The 17,915-nt window shown below is 36.5% G+C and overlaps 1 protein-coding gene across 2 annotated transcripts in view; it reads left to right on the top strand.

Annotated features, from left to right (window-relative positions):
• Positions 1-17,915, top strand: part of Elp4 (elongator acetyltransferase complex subunit 4) — a 194,833-nt gene that overhangs the window by 29,875 nt on the left and 147,043 nt on the right. For both annotated transcript variants that reach the window (XM_006975863.4, XM_076570229.1), the window contains exon 4: positions 10,178-10,306. In XM_006975863.4, coding sequence (XP_006975925.1) covers positions 10,178-10,306 — 129 coding nt within the window. The remainder of the gene's footprint in view (positions 1-10,177; positions 10,307-17,915) is intronic.

Raw genomic sequence — 17,915 nt, 5'->3', positions numbered from 1 at the left:
TGCATTAAATTTTGGACTGATTTTTTATATGCAGTATTTCCTATCTCCAACATCAGCCAGGATGCTTCAGACAAGATTGGATGTTTTTAAATATGTAATCAGGATAGATAGACAGCTACTAGCAGGACAAATATACGACTGCTGGCTGGAGCATCCTAATGTGATGTTTTCTAAAGACTGGTAGCATCCTGTATATTTAACATCATATCAGCACTAAACTCATGGTTCAATTTTAAAATTTAGGTCAAGTTTTTCATATTTAATCTTTCAAAATTCAAAAGGAATAGCATTACTATGACTTATCACAGAATAAGTAACAATTTATTTAAAATAAGCCATATTTGATAAATGAACATAGCAACACAATGTTTAATAATGAAAGAATACAATAAAATATTAAAATTTTTATAATTCTTATGAACTGAAGATTAACAAGTAAAAACTTGACTATCTTAATAAATTGAAAATATCCTATATACTACAACTGTTACCCAAAACTTGAACTCGTTTATTTAAGTCTGGCTCATTTTATCATAAATTTACTTTATTTGATTCTCTGGTTTAAATTGAAATGAAAGATATGATGAGTTATTAAGAATTAATTAGAGTAATATTTTTGCCAAACAGTGTAGCATTTGAATTAATATAGTTTTCTTTTCCTTCTAACAGTTTGATGTCGGGATGTTTAAAGTTTCTATTTCCCATCCATTTGTTTCTTGACTCAGAAGACAGTAGGAAAGTGACCATAGAGGGCCAGTGCTTGATTCCATTACACTGCAGCTCTGAGTGGGAGGAATACAAAATACCTCAGACCCAAGCTTCGTTACTCTGCCAGAAAATGGCAAAAAGAAGTTTGTTTTTTTTTTTAAAAGAGCCAATTATACCCTTCATCATTTTTGTCTTATCTGAAAGTTTTATTACAGTAATTCAGAATGAAAGCAAAATAATTATATTACAAATACTTTAAAATTATATGAGGCCTTTGCATCATTTAACTTTCTAAATCATATGCTCAATATCTTATTAATACTATTTCCCCATGCATTTTTACATCTTCTAAATTATACTCTTTATTGTATTTGCCTAAAACTATCATGCCTATATATTTTGTCTATATCAGCTTTACAGATACTAAGTATTGCTTTGCAGGCAGAGCTCAAAATCATCTTTCCTCTACATCTGGGTCAGCATTTTATTTCTTCCCAAATCATCAGCCATCTACACACTTTTTAGTGCTTAGTACTCTGATGTGCCTGTTGAGCTCTAATTGTGTTGTTTGACCCCCAGGGTGACTCTGCCCCAGCCCCTGGCTGCTGTGAGAGCTTATTTAGAATTCGAGGCCTCCCTTGGCAGCCGCACTTGGAGCGTCTATAGCAATCTGAAGACTAAGAAAATGACATGCAAGAGAGCCGTGCTGCTGCCAGTGACCTACATTTGTGGCCAGCTTTTAAAGATGGCATGGGACTGGCTTTCCAGTAAGGAAGGGGAAGGGAAAGATGAGAGCAGAACTGTGAAGGAGAAGTAGTCTGCACTCCTGGCTCCTGACTCCTGGGAAACGCTGCTGCTGTGAGAGGAATGTGTGTCTGACACTGATGTTTTCACCTGGACACAGAACTTTGACAGCAGCAGGGTTAGTTGGCTGTGAGGTTTATCATCCAGAGGGTGAAATTTACTTAGAATATAGTAGATTTATTTCTTAGCCAGCTAGGAGATCTGCAAGTCATTTAGGCTTTTAAGACGGGGAGGTACCATATTCCAGAAATCTAAGTTGAACATGAACAATCTGCAGTATTGCTTTCTAAAACCTAAAGCACTCATTCCAGCCCTAAATTTACATTCAAATTTTTATTTTATTTTTGAGACAAGAACTCCTATATCTCAGGCTGCCCTCCATCTTGTTATGTCCCTGAGAAGGATTCTGCCTTTTATCTCCTGTTCCACCTCAAAGCACTGGGATTACAGGCATGTACCTCCACACCTACTCTTATTGTGGTACTGGAGAGAGAACCCAGCCAGGGCTTCATGCTTGTTCAGCAGGCACCCCGCCAACCGAGCTACATCCCAGACTGTTAATAATTTATTTTGAACCCATAAACCAGAATAGTTGTGACTCCTTAGATGTTATGCACACACAAAATATAAATCAGTTATTGGAATGGTTATATAGCAGTTTATCATTCTTGAAAAGAAGCCATGTGTTGTCTAAATTAGGAATATTTAATATAATTCTTTTTTTTTCCCAGAAAAAAATGGGTATTCAGTTTTCGTGGATATTGAGAACACTTAGTAACTTGGGTTCTGAAACTAGAGCCACTTAAAGTAAAATATAATACTCTTTGTCCCACTTATTTGAAACCATAAAATATGCCATGAAAGGAGAAAGTAGCACACCACCTATGGTCATAGATTGAATACAAGAGCTATGAAGATTTGTGATGTCCAAAGATGAACTTTATGGTGAGCACACTCAAAGAAGAGAGGATGGTTTTCAGCCAGGGTTGAAGTGTTTCAGTGGCCAGGCTTCTGTCATTGTAAGCAAAGAGCTGCAGAAAGTGGCCTTACTTTACCACATCTGTCTTTTCAAGTTATGGTATGTTGATGAAATTGGGGGCCTTTATAATGTGATATTTACTCCATAGTTTATCTAATAATCTCTGCTAGATTAAAAGTAGACTGAAAGTCGTGATTTTGTTCTTCTTCACGGTGGAATAGACTTCCTTTGTGTTTTTGAACCACATTTTCTTTCTTTATTCATCTGTTGATAGACAGCTAGGCTGGTTCCATATCTTGTCTATTGTGGAGAGTACAACAATAAACGTGAATGTGCAACTATCTGTTCTGACTAGATTTCTTTTGCTGTGTGCCCAGAAGTGGTATTGCTAGTCTCAATGTTACAATTGCTGTGATGAAATACTGTGACCAAAAGCAAGTTGGGGAGGAAAGGGTTTATTTGCTTCCACTTTCATATCATTACTTATCATCAAAGAAAGTCAGAACAAGGTCTCTAACAAGACAGGACCCTAGAGGCAGGAGCTGATGCAGAGGCCATGGAGGTGTGCTTCTTACTATCTTGCACCCTGTTGTAGTTTGAATGTAATTGACCCCCATAAGCTCATAGGGAGTAGCATTATTAGGAGGTGTGACTTTGTTGGAGTAGGAATGGCCTTGTTGGAGGAAGTGTGTCACTGTAGGAATGGGCTTTGAAGTCTTTGCTCAAGCTCCACTCAGTGTGTTACTCAGACCACTTTCTGTTGCCTATGAGTCAAGATACAGGACTCTCAGCTCCATCTCCAGCAACATGCCTGCCTGCATGCCACCATGTCACACCATGATGATAATGGATTAAATTAATTTTTTTCCCTTATTAGAGTTGCCCGTGGTCATGGTGTCTCTTCATAGCCATAGAAACCCTAAGAGACACCCCATGGTTTACTCAAACTGTGTCCTTATGGAACCCAGGATTCCCAGGTTTCCCTACCCACAATAGACTGGCCCCTCCCAAATCAGTCACTAAGAAAATACCCTATATGCTTGCCTACAGCCCTATTTTATAGAGGCATTTTCTCAATTGAGGTTCCCACCTCTGATGACTTTAGCTTGAATCAAGTTGAGATAAAACTAGCCAGCGTAGCTGGGAAGTGGTAGTGCTAACTTTAGCTTTTGAGAAGCTGCCATGTTGATTTCCAGTTTGTTGTCATTTGTTTTCTTAGTGATAACCATTCTGACTGGGGTGAGATGGACCCTCCGAGAAGTTATAGTTCCTGGTAATTGTAGATATTGAATACTTTTTCAAGTATTTATTAGCCATTTGTGTGTCTTCCTTTGAGAACATAAGCCCATTCATGGATTGGATGATTTGAAGTGGTTTGGTATTTAATGTTTAGAGTCCTTTATAGATTCTCTGTTAATTTTCTCTCAGGTTTGTAGTTGGAAAAGATTTTTATTATGAAGGTTATTTTTTCTCCTCTGGTAAAGGTTTTCTTTGCTAATCAAGATTTTTCTGGGGCTGCAGCAATGGCTAAGAAGTTGAGAGAATTTGCTGCTCTTCAAGAATTCCCACATTCTGTTCTGGGAACACAAGTTGAGCAGCTCACAACCTCCTGTAACTGTAGCTCCAGGGACTCGGACACCCTCTTCTGACCTCCACAGGCATCCGCATACACATGCCATACACACAGAGTAATACACATATACACATAAGTAACAATAAAATACATCTTTAAAAATGTTTTTCTAATGATTAATCATGCTGTTTATTTCTATAGATACAAATGTATGTATACATATTTGTATATGTACAATATATACATAATATACACAAACATACACATATGTTTTAACAGCAGCAATCATCTATTTAGTAGTTCTGTTTACCTTAATATTGATACTTTCAGAGTCACACTTAGTATGATCCTGTTGATTCTGAGTTACTTTTGTGTGTCGTATACACAGATCTAGAGTAAACATTGAACTTCACTTTGTAGGAATCTGACAAAGGAAATTTTCTAATATTTGTGGTTAGAAATATTAACAGATAATAGACAATCCATGGTTGTCTTCACGTAATTCCTTATTGTAAGCTTTCTTTCTAAGACATTTAATAGAAGCCATTGTAAAGCAATACATAATCCAAATTTTCATTTTGAAATTTTGTATGTTTATTTCTTTTATTTGTGTGTATTCGTGTGCCTTGGTATACAGAGGACATCTTGTGGGAGTCAATTGTCTCCTTCCACCATGTGAGTCCCAGGGATGGAACTCATGTCATTAGCCTTGGCAACAGGTAACTTTACCTGCTGAGCCATCTTGCTAACCCCAGGTTTTATATTTTGATGTAGAAAATTAATAAATTTTGTATTCAGTATCTGTAAGAAAAAAATTATGATAATAATATGGCTAAGAGTCTCTCTAAATAGACAGTTTTGAATTTTATGTATATATAGGAAAATATGAAAGCTAATAGTAGATGTGCAAATAGTAGTAACTTTGTGTCTTCTGCCCTGGTAATGATCGTGGAATACATCCACAGTGATGAGTGTAGCATCATCCCCATTTCAGCAAGCATCATCTGAAGAAAAAGGACTTCGAGTTATCAAAATACATTGAAAGAAGGACACATAAACATACCATCATACTATTTCCCAACTCCAGGGAGAACTTAAGATCATACATATACTATGGCATTTTCTGCTAAATTCTTATATGAAATAGCTTTCTCAACATTGACAATCATACAATCAAACTATCGATCAACTCTAATGTTGAAAATCCTCTTTGTCAAGCAGTATCAGCTATTTGGAAGAGATTTAACTCATTGTGTAACAACACATCCATCTCATTAGCATGCAAATTCACTTTCCCCTTTATTAACTGGTAAAATATACATGCCAAATAATTGTTTTGAATTAAGTTTCTTTATCTTTATTACCAGTAAATATTTAATCTGTATAACCTATTTCATATGCCTGTAAACCCAGCATCATATAAAAATTTCTTTAAAGGATTTGTGAATGGGAAAACTTCAAGAAACAGTATAGTGTAATGGTTAAGAAATGTACCATAACTGTCATGGGGTTGTAGTAATAAAACTGTCTTTTGCCCACTCATGAATAGTAATAAATACGTAGTGTGACATAAAAAATATTTAAAGGAAATTTAACCATAAAGCAAGACTTCTCAAACTCAAATGTTTATTATTTTGTAACCTTGTACAAGTTAATTAGCCTTTGTGTTCCAATCTTCATATGTAAAATGAACTGAATCATCGTGCTTGTTAAGATTTGAAATATTAATTATTTAGAGTACTCATACTAGCATTTTGTAACATGTTAACTACTGAGTTTTTTTTTTTTTTTTTTGGTTTTTCGAGACAGGGTTTCTCTGTGTAGCTTTGCGCCTTTCCTGGAACTCACTTGGTAGCCTAGGCTAGCCTTGAACTCACAGAGATCCGCCTGGCTCTGCCTCCCGAGTGCTGGGATTAAAGGCGTGCGCCACCACCGCCCGGCCGAGTTTTTTTTTTTTTTTTTTTTTTTTTTAATCCTGTTCTTACTGTTCATTATTTCGTTTTTGGTTATTTAAAGCAATTTGATCGTGTTTATCTTCCAGCTCTGGTCAGTGTGTGTGTGTGTGTGTGTGTGTGTGTGTGTGTGTGTGTGTGTGTGTGTGTGTGTGTGTGTGTAATCTTCTATTAGCCTCTATAAATGATGGTTTTTTTTTTTCTGGGTTTTTTCATTGGATTATTATGCCCCTATTTCTACATACTGTTATATAACTTTTTGCACTTTCTAAAGTTTTTCATTTTCCCCTGGCACCATTTCCATTTCTTGCTCAATTATCTTGGTATTTGAATTCTATGTCAGATGCTTTTCTCAAGTATCTGATGATTTCTCTCTGTTTGTATTCAATGGTAAAGGACTGAAAAACTAACTGGAGGGACTTTGTGTCTGAGCATATAACCTGTGAACTAGTTCATTTATGGCTCATAAGCTCATCCATCTTTAACAATCTTCCAGTCTCCTGACGTCTTGCCTGTTCTGTTTAAGAATGACTTCTGTTGTTCCGACAGCCTAGCAGTCATGTGTGTGTATGTGTGTGTGTACACATGTGTATGTATGTGTGTGGCGTGTGTGTATGTGTGATGTGTATGTGCACACATGCATGCATATGTGTAATGTGTGTGTATGTGTGTGTGGTGTGGTTTTGGATGTGTTGGAGTGGAACTTGGCTCACTCTTCCTTTGGAGATCTTCAATAAACCATCATCTTATCACATCTCTTTCTCTGCTCCTACTTCAGAGTTTGTCTGTTTTGCCCTCCATTTCTGAGGCAGAAGAGGGAGGAGTAGCATCCTGTCTCTGGGAGAACATATAGGAGAATCCAGGGTCTCGCAAGTTGCTTTTAAAGACTTTTAGCAATCCTTGTGTTTTCATACAAATGATGCTCCTAGCTTTCTGAAATTACTGGTTTCTTTTGTCATTAAGCCAGTTGTTAAGATTAAGGAAAGCCAAGTGGTAGAAACTAGACTATTTTGTTATTTTTTTCTTTCTTCTGTATAATCTCATAGAGAGGATCACTTAAGACACAGAAGCATAGTGTAAAGAATTATGCTTGTTGTGGCATTTTCACATTGGAAACAGCTGAAAGGTCCACAAGACAGAAGTGGTGAACTGAATTTTGATTAAGCAATGCAGTGTAATATTTTAAAGCCATTGAAAATCATGTGCTTAATAAATAATATGGAAAGATCATAAGTTAGCATATAGCTTAGTATACATACTGGTCAATATGTATTTTGTAATGTGTATGAGTATGTGTGCAGACACACATGCATATATATAGAAGAAGCTGGGAGAGGAATGCTCAAGTATGTTCAAATTACTTATCCTTGGGTAGTAAATAAATGACTGGCTGTTCTGTTTGTCATGTTTCTATTCATAAACACAAAAAAATTCTTGTAATCCAGTGAATTCATTTCCTCTGTAGTAAAATGGGTACCCTCAGCCACTTGAGTAGCCTCCAGAGATAAAAAACTGTGAGAGCCAGGGCCACAGTACACTTCTTCTGAAGTCACCGCAACTGCACAAAGCCTGAGCCATTGCCAAAATTCTAGTCACCACAGCTTGTGTGTTCAGGAGTTAAGGGTCTTGTGTAACAAGGAAAGTGAGTATCACCATCTGCCCAAGGACTCATATCTCTAAAATGTGTGTGGCAACAAAACATGCAGTCATGGACTTCATGTCTTCAGCTACATAAGAGATAATATCAGCTCTTGGCTTTTGTTTAGGACATTTGTCCAGATTCCAGTGAATTGAGTTGTGTTTATTTTGACTCTGATTATGATATCTTCTCAGAATGCATCTGGGGTAAGAGTCTATCTAGTCCTGTAGCTAGGCATCATATCATTGCTTTCAAAACAATAAATACATTATTTATTGATTTAAGTCAATGTCATGTGAAACTGTACCTGATTTCTTATTAAGACCAAAAACGTTTGCCACAATTGTTTCAAATACTCAAATATGTCACTTTTCAAATAAAAAATAATAAATAAAATCTTTTGAATATTCATAGTAATATAACAATCAAAGGTAGAAATAATCCAGTAAATGGTGGGTAAACAAAATTTAGTATATACATACAATGTAATATTTGCTAATGAAAAATAATGAATTCATGATGTATATTACAACATGGATAAACATGTTAAGTGAAAGAAACCAGACGTAAAATTTTGTATCACTATATAAAATGTCCAAGAGAGCCAAATTCATAGAAACAAAGATTAGTAGCTGATATTGGCTGTAGAAGATGCATTGGATATCTTTACAGAATGGTAAAAATATCGTGAAGGTGGATAGTGGTTATGATAGTTAATCTCTATTGTTAACTTGGTTGCAGTGAGACACCTGGGAGATTTGTACAGCACAGTACTGAGTATGGCAGTAAGGACATTTCCAGAGATGATTTGATCGTGAAGGCTCTGACCTAATCAATGGGTTAATCCATTGTAAGATTCAGAATTTGAATAGGCCAGTGAGATATGGTGGAATTGTGGAAGGTGGAACTAATTAGAGGAACTTGTTCATTGTGGACTTGCCTTTGACAGATATATCTTAGCTTTGTATCCTTTTATACCTGTCTGCATCCTGCATCCTACATCCTGATATCATGAGATGGGAAGTTCTACTCCTCCATACTACACTTTTTTGCCTAGCAACAGGCCTGGAAACAATGCAGCCAGATGACTATGGACTGTATCTCTGAACCAAAATAGATCCTTCCTCATTTTATCTTGGTCATTTAGGTATTTCATCAGAGTAACAGAAAGCTTATTCGATGGTGAGAACTGCACAACTCTGAAATATTAAAAACCAATAGACTTCAAAGTATTGATTTTACCTTAATTGTAAACCATATAAGCTGGGCCTTATGGTTGTATGGTACATATCTGTAGTCCCAGCTGTCTTGAGGCAGAGAAGGGAGGATCTTAAGTTTGAGGCCAGCCTGAACTGTGTTGTATAAAATGTGACCCTGTCCTCCCTACCCCTAGAGGGAAAAAAATAGTATTTGATCTTGAAAAATAAAAATTGCGATTTAGATAAACTTAAAATATAATTATAGTTGCTATTGTAAATTCCCACATCATTTGTTGTTCTGGCTAATAAAAAATAAAAACAAAAATCATGACATACTTTTCTTACAAAATGCTGTTTTTAATTATAACACGTGACAAAAATAATTTTAAAGTTTCTTTCATAGCTACTCACTAGGTCACCTTACAAAATAATAAATTGGTATTCAGTATCTATATTTAATAAAAGATTTTAAATTCTGTTTTTATTGTTTAAAAAGTAAATTAAGTTTGTAGGTACAAAAACTAGCAATTTGATATTGGGAAAATAAATGTCTTTATTCTCCACTGTTACTTCATTCATTATTCTAGTGAATAAGTTTTTGAATTCTAGAAGTACAAATGAGTAGACAGATTATACAATGATGTATTTTATTTCATGGCAAACACAACAGTAACTACATATAGTACATAAGTGCTGATTCCATACTTTGCTTAAGTATATATTTTTATTAGTATATACTTTACTTGCTAAAATAGAATTGATTTTTGTGAATATAGAAATTCAGATGTATTTGAATAATAGTTCATTAAAAAACATTAAACTTCATATCTGATATTATACCACTCTTCTGTTTTATAATTGTCTATATTAAGGCCTGGGGATATAGCTCAATTGGCAGAAGACTTTCCAGCATGCATAAATCCCTGAGTTCAATCCTCTGCCCCACATAAACTGGACATGATGGTGCACCTTAGTCATCCTAGCACTTGACAGATTAAAGCAGGGAAGGAGAGGTTCATAGTCATCCTTAAGTATGCCCTGAACTACACAGGACACTTGTCAGAAATGGAAGGAAGAAAGGATGAAGGGAAGGAAGGAAAGGAGAGATGGGGTGAGGGAAGGAGGGAGAGAGGAAAGGAAGGGAGGGAGCAAGGGAGGGAGGAAGGAAGGAAATCTTTTCTCATTCTGTTTGTGTTTAAATCAATAACAAGGCACCCATGTTTGTTTAATGCATTGGAAAACTCTAGCATTGCTGTCATTATGGTTCAAGAAATTACCATATTTAACACTGATGCCATATAATGTATTACTCTGTTTTCTTAGGAACTCCCTGCACCACAACTTGATGATAATGGTAAAAAAGAACTTGATGATGCACATAATCCTCAAACACCAGATGCAGATGTTAACATGAAAATAGCCTGGCGATACCAGTTTCTACCCAAGATGCAGGCAAGTCAACATACAAACTATCTCTAAAATTTGCAAATGCATTTCATTTCACTGTGTAGAATCTCTGGTTTGCCCTACTAGGAATTAGGTCTTGCGGCTTTGACCCAATTTTCCCCTTTGAAATGGGAATATTATTCTGTACCATTGTATATTAGAAGTATAAGAGATAAAACTTGTTTTCTTTCATGTGGGTCTGTTCATAGAGGCCAATGTTACGTGTCTTCCATCTCTCTCCACCTTACTTATGGCTGTTAACAACTGTTTATAGAACCAATTTTACATGAAGGTTTTTCCTCTTGTGAGCATTAATTACTGTAACAGGTGTTGAGGCATCTAATGGCTTTCAGAGTTTTTCTTCATCATGAATTGGTCCATGTAAAAGAAAGATAGCATATAGGCTTGAAGCCAAAGAAATCAATCGTTCTAAGTTGATGGTATCATTTGGGAATTTTTAGAAAATGTTTTAATTATGTGATGTGTGTGTGTTTGTGTGGGTATGTGATCATGTGAACTGGTTCCTGAAAATGTTAGACCATTGGATCTTGGAGATGAATGACAAGAAGTTGTCAAAAATCAGACCTTGGTCCTGGGAATGAACATTTCTTAACTGCCCAGTCATATCTCTAGTGCTGTAAATTTTTTAAAGTCTATTTATATCATTTTGAAATGTGGAAATGAGGACAAACTCATACAAGAGAAAAACCCTATTCATTTAAACAATTTGGTAAAGACTTTGGACATCACAGTTGTCTTCAGCTTCAAGAAAAAGAAATCATGTTTCACTTATTTTTCATCACACACTTGAAGGAAGTAAATCACTTACCAGGTTCACTTAGGACTAATGGTGGAGATCACTGCATTGTGATTCCTATCTTGAAACTTTTGAGGTAGATACTAAAGTGTGTTATATGTGTGACAAATACATTTAGTGATGTTTCTTTTGTTGCCTTTATATTTCTCCTATGCCTTTTGTTCATTTTCTATTGTACTTTTCTTAGTGATAGGTATTTTTCTGCTGTAATGCAGAGAATGGTATACCCATCATCTAAGTGGTCCACTATTTACTTAAATATCAGGCAGTGTGTGATCATACTTTTCAAGTTAGGTTGTCTGTGAAATGGTGGTGGGTTTTTGTTGCTGGCTTTGTTTTTCATATTTTCACAAATTCCCTTGAGATATATGCTTGTAATTCCATTTGGCTTGGATGTCAGTAATGATTCAGGGATATATTTGAACTCATGATCCTCATGTGTACAAGTCCAAAGGTAGATGATATACTCCCATCATGTATGCTTTTTTCAACAAAATTTAACAATGTTAATGTTTAAATGCTTAATGGAAGAGAATATAAGAAACATTAAATACCTCATTGTGTATTCAAAAAAATAAATAAATATGGCTGTCCCATTCCATAGGCTGAGGTCCCAGACTTTATAAAAAAAGAAAGTACATAGAACATGAGCATTCTTCTCTCTGCTTTCTGACTATGGAAACAGTGTCACTTGCTTCATATTCTCCTGCTGCCATACCTTCTCCACCATGTCAGACTGTTCAAGGGAACTCTGAGCTCTAACAAACTCATTTCTTGTCAGATAAGCTGGTCATAGCAGTGAGAAAAGTAATCCAGTACTTCATATTTCATATATCACAGTATTTTAGAATTAACTGTTCGGATACCATCTCCATCAGAGGAGACTTCTTTGTGAAGATAGAGAATTTAATTTATTTTCTCCTGTATGTCCACCACCTATCCTAATACCTACATAGTGAATAATAATAAATGTAGGTATTAATAGTTAATAATTTAAATGTATTCATTCAGTCACAAATATCAAGTAGTCGCCCATCAGCTGTGTACAAAACATGCACACTAAATAATAGCAAGCTCACCTTTTACACATATAATTCATTTGAATAACATGATTTAAAACTTTGATTTAGACAACTGAACGAACTACAAATTAGAGAATATTTGTACTCATATGTAAAATAGGGACTGATGTTCCTTGTAAATGTTGATCCTATAGAATGAACAAGGACAACCCAGTTTTTACAAGTCAGCAAAGATAGGAAGAAAATTTTTGTGACTCTTAAACTTATTAAACGGGTGTCTTGTTTCAGTTACAACAAGAGAAATGTAGTTTAAAACTATAGTGATGCCATGTCAGTGTTCAATAACCAGCGCCATGGTGTTCTAAAGTGTTTGTCAAGATACTTTATTAGCAGTAGAGGGAAAATCATACGCTCATTCTTGCTGATAAGAGTACAAGTGGTAGAAGAGTGCAGGATGGCTCAGCAGGTCAGAGCACTTGCTGCACTGTTCTAACCACCTGGGTTTGCACACCCACCCCACATAAAGGGGGAAGGGGAGAGCCCACCCCACAGCGCTGACTAGGGTCCACACATGTTCACACTTAACATACATCACACACACGCACAATTTTAAGAGAAATTTTAAATATAGCTTCTGTAAAGGATAATATTTGGTAATAGCCTTCAAAATTTACCTCGTGAATATATTTACTCAGCTTTAGAATATATAAAAGCCATTCATACAGCATATTTAAATAGTGAAAGATTGAAAATAACTTAAATGTCTACTAGTAAACAATAAGTGATATATATACATATATATATATATATATCATAGTATATCTGGAGTGTAAAGTTGTTTATATTAAAAACTAAAAAAGGAGAATTGGGTATATTCAAAAGTTTGTCACATGTTTAGCCTAGTGTAGATGGGACTGAGAATCTAGGAGAAATGTAGCTCATCTACTTAGGACAGAGAGTTAACTGACAGGTTGAAACGTAGAGGAAATGGAGGGAATGCTTGAACCTCAGTGGTAGTTGGCATGTGCTTTATCTATTAAGTTTATTACGTCATTTTTTGATTTGGGGATTTTTTTTACCATGTTTAACTTTTAGAGTTCTTTATAGATTGTGAATATTAACCCCCCTTCATATGCATAGTGGGTAAAAATTGTTAACTATTAAAGTAGGCAGTCTCTTTACTCTGCTGTTTCCTTTGCTATATAGAATTGTTTTCAGTATATGTCATCCCATTTCTGGATGCTTGAGATTATGCCTGTGCTGTTGAGGCCTTCCTATCCTGTGCCTATGCCTGAGTGTCTGATCTTTTTTTTCTCTAGCAGTTTCGGCCTCAGATCTTATATTCATTCAGTTCTTTGATCCATCTATTGATTTTTGTACAGGGTAAGAGATACTGATTTAGTTTCCTTCTATGTATATGGTTATTCACTTTCCCAGTACTTTCTGCTCAGGAGATTATCTCTTCCCTATTATTCTGTGTGCTGGTTAGTTTGTTGTCTATTTGGCATGAGCCCCATACATCTGGGAAGAGGGAATCTCAATTGAGAAAAATGTCTCCATCAAATTGGCCTGTAGGTAGATATGTGGGGTATTTTCTTGATTAATATTTGATATGGGAGGGTCCAGCTCATTTTGTGGATGTTACCACCCCTGAGCAGGTAGTCTTGGGGTGTAGAAGAAAGAAGACTGAGCAAGCCATGGAGAGCATGCCAGTAATCAGGATTCCTCTATGGCCTCTACCTCAGTCCCTGCCTCCAGCTTCCTGCTTGAGTTCCTGCCCTAACTTCTCTCAGTGATACAGTTTGATAATAAACCCTTTCCTCCCTGAGTTGCTTTTGCTAATGGTTTTCAGAAGAGCAATAGAAAACAAGCTAGGACATTCTAGTTTCCCTTCTCTTACTTTGATAAGAATGACCAACAGCAACATAGGGGCAAAAGAGTTTCTTTGGTTTATACTTCCAAGTCACAGTCCATCATTGTTAAATCAAGTCAGGAACTCGAGCAAAAACTTGAAACAGAGACCATAAAGAAACAGTGCTTCCTGGCTTTTAAATTATTTTATTTAATAATTTTAATTAAATATAAATATGATGACATTTTCCTTCTTTCCCTTTCCTCCATCTAATGCCTCCCATACACCCACACACTCTTACTTTTCTCTCAGATTTACAGTCTCATTTTTCTAATTTTGGTACACATGCACATACACATAAATATAATCTGTTCATTTCATATAATGTTACTTGTATGTATATGGTTTCAGGGATGACGACTTGGTATTAGATAAACAGCTGTGGGGCTTTTCCCTGGGGAAGACTATTTCTCCAGCTCTCAGCATTTTTTTGGTTGCCTGTAGTTGAAATTTCCTGCTTCCATGTTAGTATGTCTTTTGGTGTCTTCCTTGTTTAGGTAGCCACCTTCTTGACAATTAATGGATGTAGCTTCCCTGATATTTCTTGGAGACACAAGAAAAACACATCAGACTTTCTGTGTCTCTGGTTCTTTCCATCTTTTCATCCTGTCTTCCATGATGATTCCCCTAGCCTTAGGTCCAGGAGTTGTGTAGCTGAAGTTTTTCTGTGTCCTGTCTGACCCATGGTCAGGGCAAATCTCTCTCACCCGCCTGTCCCGCAGCCGCTCAGACCCAAATAAACACACACAGGCTAATTTTACTTTTAAACTATGGCCATGGCAGGCTTCTTGCTATCTAGTTCTCATATCTTAAATTAACACATTTCTGTAAATCTATACTTTCCCACGTGGCTTGTGGCTTACCAGTATTTTTACATCTTGCTTCTCATGGTGGTAGCTGGCAGACTCTTCTCTGCTCTATCTTTCTCCTCTCTATCTGTTTGGATTTTCCACCTGCCTCTAAGCTGCCTTGCCATTGGCCAAATGGCTTTATTTATCAACCAATCAGAGCAACATATTTTTACAGCATACAGAAAGACATTCCTTCATCAGAGTTATATTGTAGATGTCTTCAATGGGGCTAGGAACCACGTGGTCAGTTGTTATCTGCATTTTGATAGGTCATGATTTTCTGTAATGGTCTCTGTTGCAAAGAGAAGTTTCCTTGATGAGTGGTAAGAGCTGTGCTTGGCTATGGATATAAAGATAGATTTAGAATGCAATTAGGAATTACACTTTTTTAATAGAGCTAGCTGTTATAGATTTTCCTCCAAGATTCATGACTTCACTAGCTGCAGCTAGGTTTCTAGTACCAGGCATGATTTCCCTCTTATCAGTGGGCCTTAAGTACAATTAGAGAGCTGTTGGTTACCACCCAGATTTGTGTGCCATTGTTGTGTCCTTAGGGATATTTTGCCATCCTGGTCATTGCTATGGTTCACAAGCATCATAGCTAGATAGGACTATTGGTTGCTTCCCTTCCTTGGAGCTTACATGGTAGATTTGGGTGCCATAAAACCTAGGCCCCAGAGAGAAGGCTTTCCAATCAGATCCAACATTGATCCTCTGGGACCTGTGTTCTAAAGTCCATGGTATCTTCAGCAATAAGGCATTCTCTTCAACCTCTGGGGGGAAATCAAAGGCTATAACAATAGCTTCTAATGTTTTGGGAGTCTCTTGTCTCCCCTGGCCAACAGTTCAAAACGGTGCTTCTTAGGCCTGGTATTGAGGTTTTTGTTAGAGTCTTTCTGTTGCTCTTGGGATGAGTGGTGTCAGCCATGTGGGAAAATCTTATTTAAACTATATGTCACTACATGTATACACATAGAATTATATGTATTATATGTAATGTTAGGTAAATAGGTAATACTATGATTCCTTATAACTTTTTCATACATCTTCACTGTTATTTTACCTTCCTCCATCCCTCTCCTTCTGTGTTAACCACAATCTCCCCTCCCTAATTAGAGTGGTTGTTTCCACCCTCCAGTTTTTTCCCTTTCAAACCACTTGTATCCTGCTATTTCTTTTTGTGTTGCCTCACACCCCATGGCCCCAGTTCACTTTCTCAGCTTCTGTGGTTACAGCAGATTATATGCTCATATCCAAAGATCTGGAGTTAAGAGCAACATATGAGAGAGAACCCAAGACATTTTGTCTTTCTGGATCTTAGTTACCCCACTCAATATAATTTTTCTAGTTCCAGCCATTTACCTGGAAATTTTATTATTTCATTTTTCTTTCAGCTTAACAGTATTCTAATATATATATATATATATATATATATAACATTTTCACCATCCATTCATTAGTTAAAGGACATTTAAGTTGTTTCCATTTCCTACCTGTTGTGTATAGAACAGAAATGAATAAGGCTGAGCAAGTGTCTGTGGAGTAGGATGTCAAATCCTTTGGGCATATGCCGAGGAGTGGTATAGCGAGGTCATGTGGTAGGTTTATTTTTAGCTTTTAGAGGATTCTCCAAGAAGTACAGAGTGACTGTACCAGTCACAATCTCACCAACAGCAAATGAAGATTGCCCTTTCCCACACCCTCTCCAGCATTTGTTGTCAGTTGTCTTCTTGATCTCAGCCGCTCTGACAGGGTTGAGATGAAATCTCAAAGTTTGAATGAATTTTTTAAAGGTATTTCTTAGCCTCTCTTATTTCTTCTTTTAAGAACTCTCTCCTCTGTTCAGGTCCCAGGCCTACTTTGGAATGGGTCTTTTGTATCGTTTTGTTCTTTTTACTCTTTTTTTTTTAAAGTTCTTTCTGTATTCTAGATACTAATCCTCTGTCAGAAATATTGCTGACAAAGATTCTCTCCAGTTCTCTGGTCTTCCTCTGCACTTGATTGTTTCTTTTCCTGTGTGGAAATTTTAGTTCTATGAGGTCTCACTTGGTAAGTGTTGGCCTAAGTTCTGCTAGGTCTTTGATCTGTTTCACTGGTTTTTGTACAAGGTAATAGGTAATATTTTTTTTAATTATTTAAATAACATTTTTTTCATTTATTTTACATACCAACCACAGTTTCCCCTCCCTCCTCTCCTCTCATCCCCCCCCTCCCCTGCTTCCCATCTATCCCCCTCCCCTTCCACTCCTCCTCCATCTCCATTCAGGAAGGGGTAGGCCTCCCATGGGCTTGAGCAAAGCATGGCACATAAAATTGAGGCAGGACCAAGCTCCTCCCCTTGGGTCAAGGCTGGGCAAGGTAATCCAGCGTGGGGAAGAGATTCCCAAAAGGATTTGGATATAATTTTATTATTTCAAGTGTGGACATCCAGTTTTTCCACCAATATTTGTTGAAGACGATGTTGTTTCTACAGTGTATCTTTGTGGCCCATTTGTGGAAAAAAATAGATGACTGTAGTAACACACACTTATGTTTGGGTCTTCTGTTTCATTCCATTGATCTTCATGAATGTTTTTGTGCCAGTACCATTTTTATTTTACTACTATTGCTGTGTAATATGAGCCTATGGGGGCCATTCTTATTCAAACCACCACACCTGGAATGAAACACAGTTATGTGATGTGAACTTGAAACTAGTGTGTACATATTTTATTGAGATTTTTCATCTGTACTCATCAGGGATATTGGTCTATAGTTTTCTTATGTTTTGCCCTTATTTGTTTTCAATGTCAGGGTAATAGTGGCTTTGGAGAATGGGGATTATTCAGAGTCCTTCCCCTCTCTGTTTTCTAGAATAGTATGAGGAGCATTGGTGTTAGGTCTTTGCTAAAGCTTTGGTAGAATTTGACAATGAATCAACCTTATTCTGTGCTTTCTTTGTTGGTACAGTTTTTATTACTACTTCAGTGTGATTGCTTCAGATGGATCTGTTAAAGCTATTCATATACTCCTC

Source organism: Peromyscus maniculatus, chromosome 4 (assembly GCF_049852395.1).
Source record: "Peromyscus maniculatus bairdii isolate BWxNUB_F1_BW_parent chromosome 4, HU_Pman_BW_mat_3.1, whole genome shotgun sequence".
Lineage (NCBI taxonomy): Eukaryota > Metazoa > Chordata > Mammalia > Rodentia > Cricetidae > Peromyscus > Peromyscus maniculatus.
This window is presented reverse-complemented; position numbering and strand designations above follow the sequence as displayed.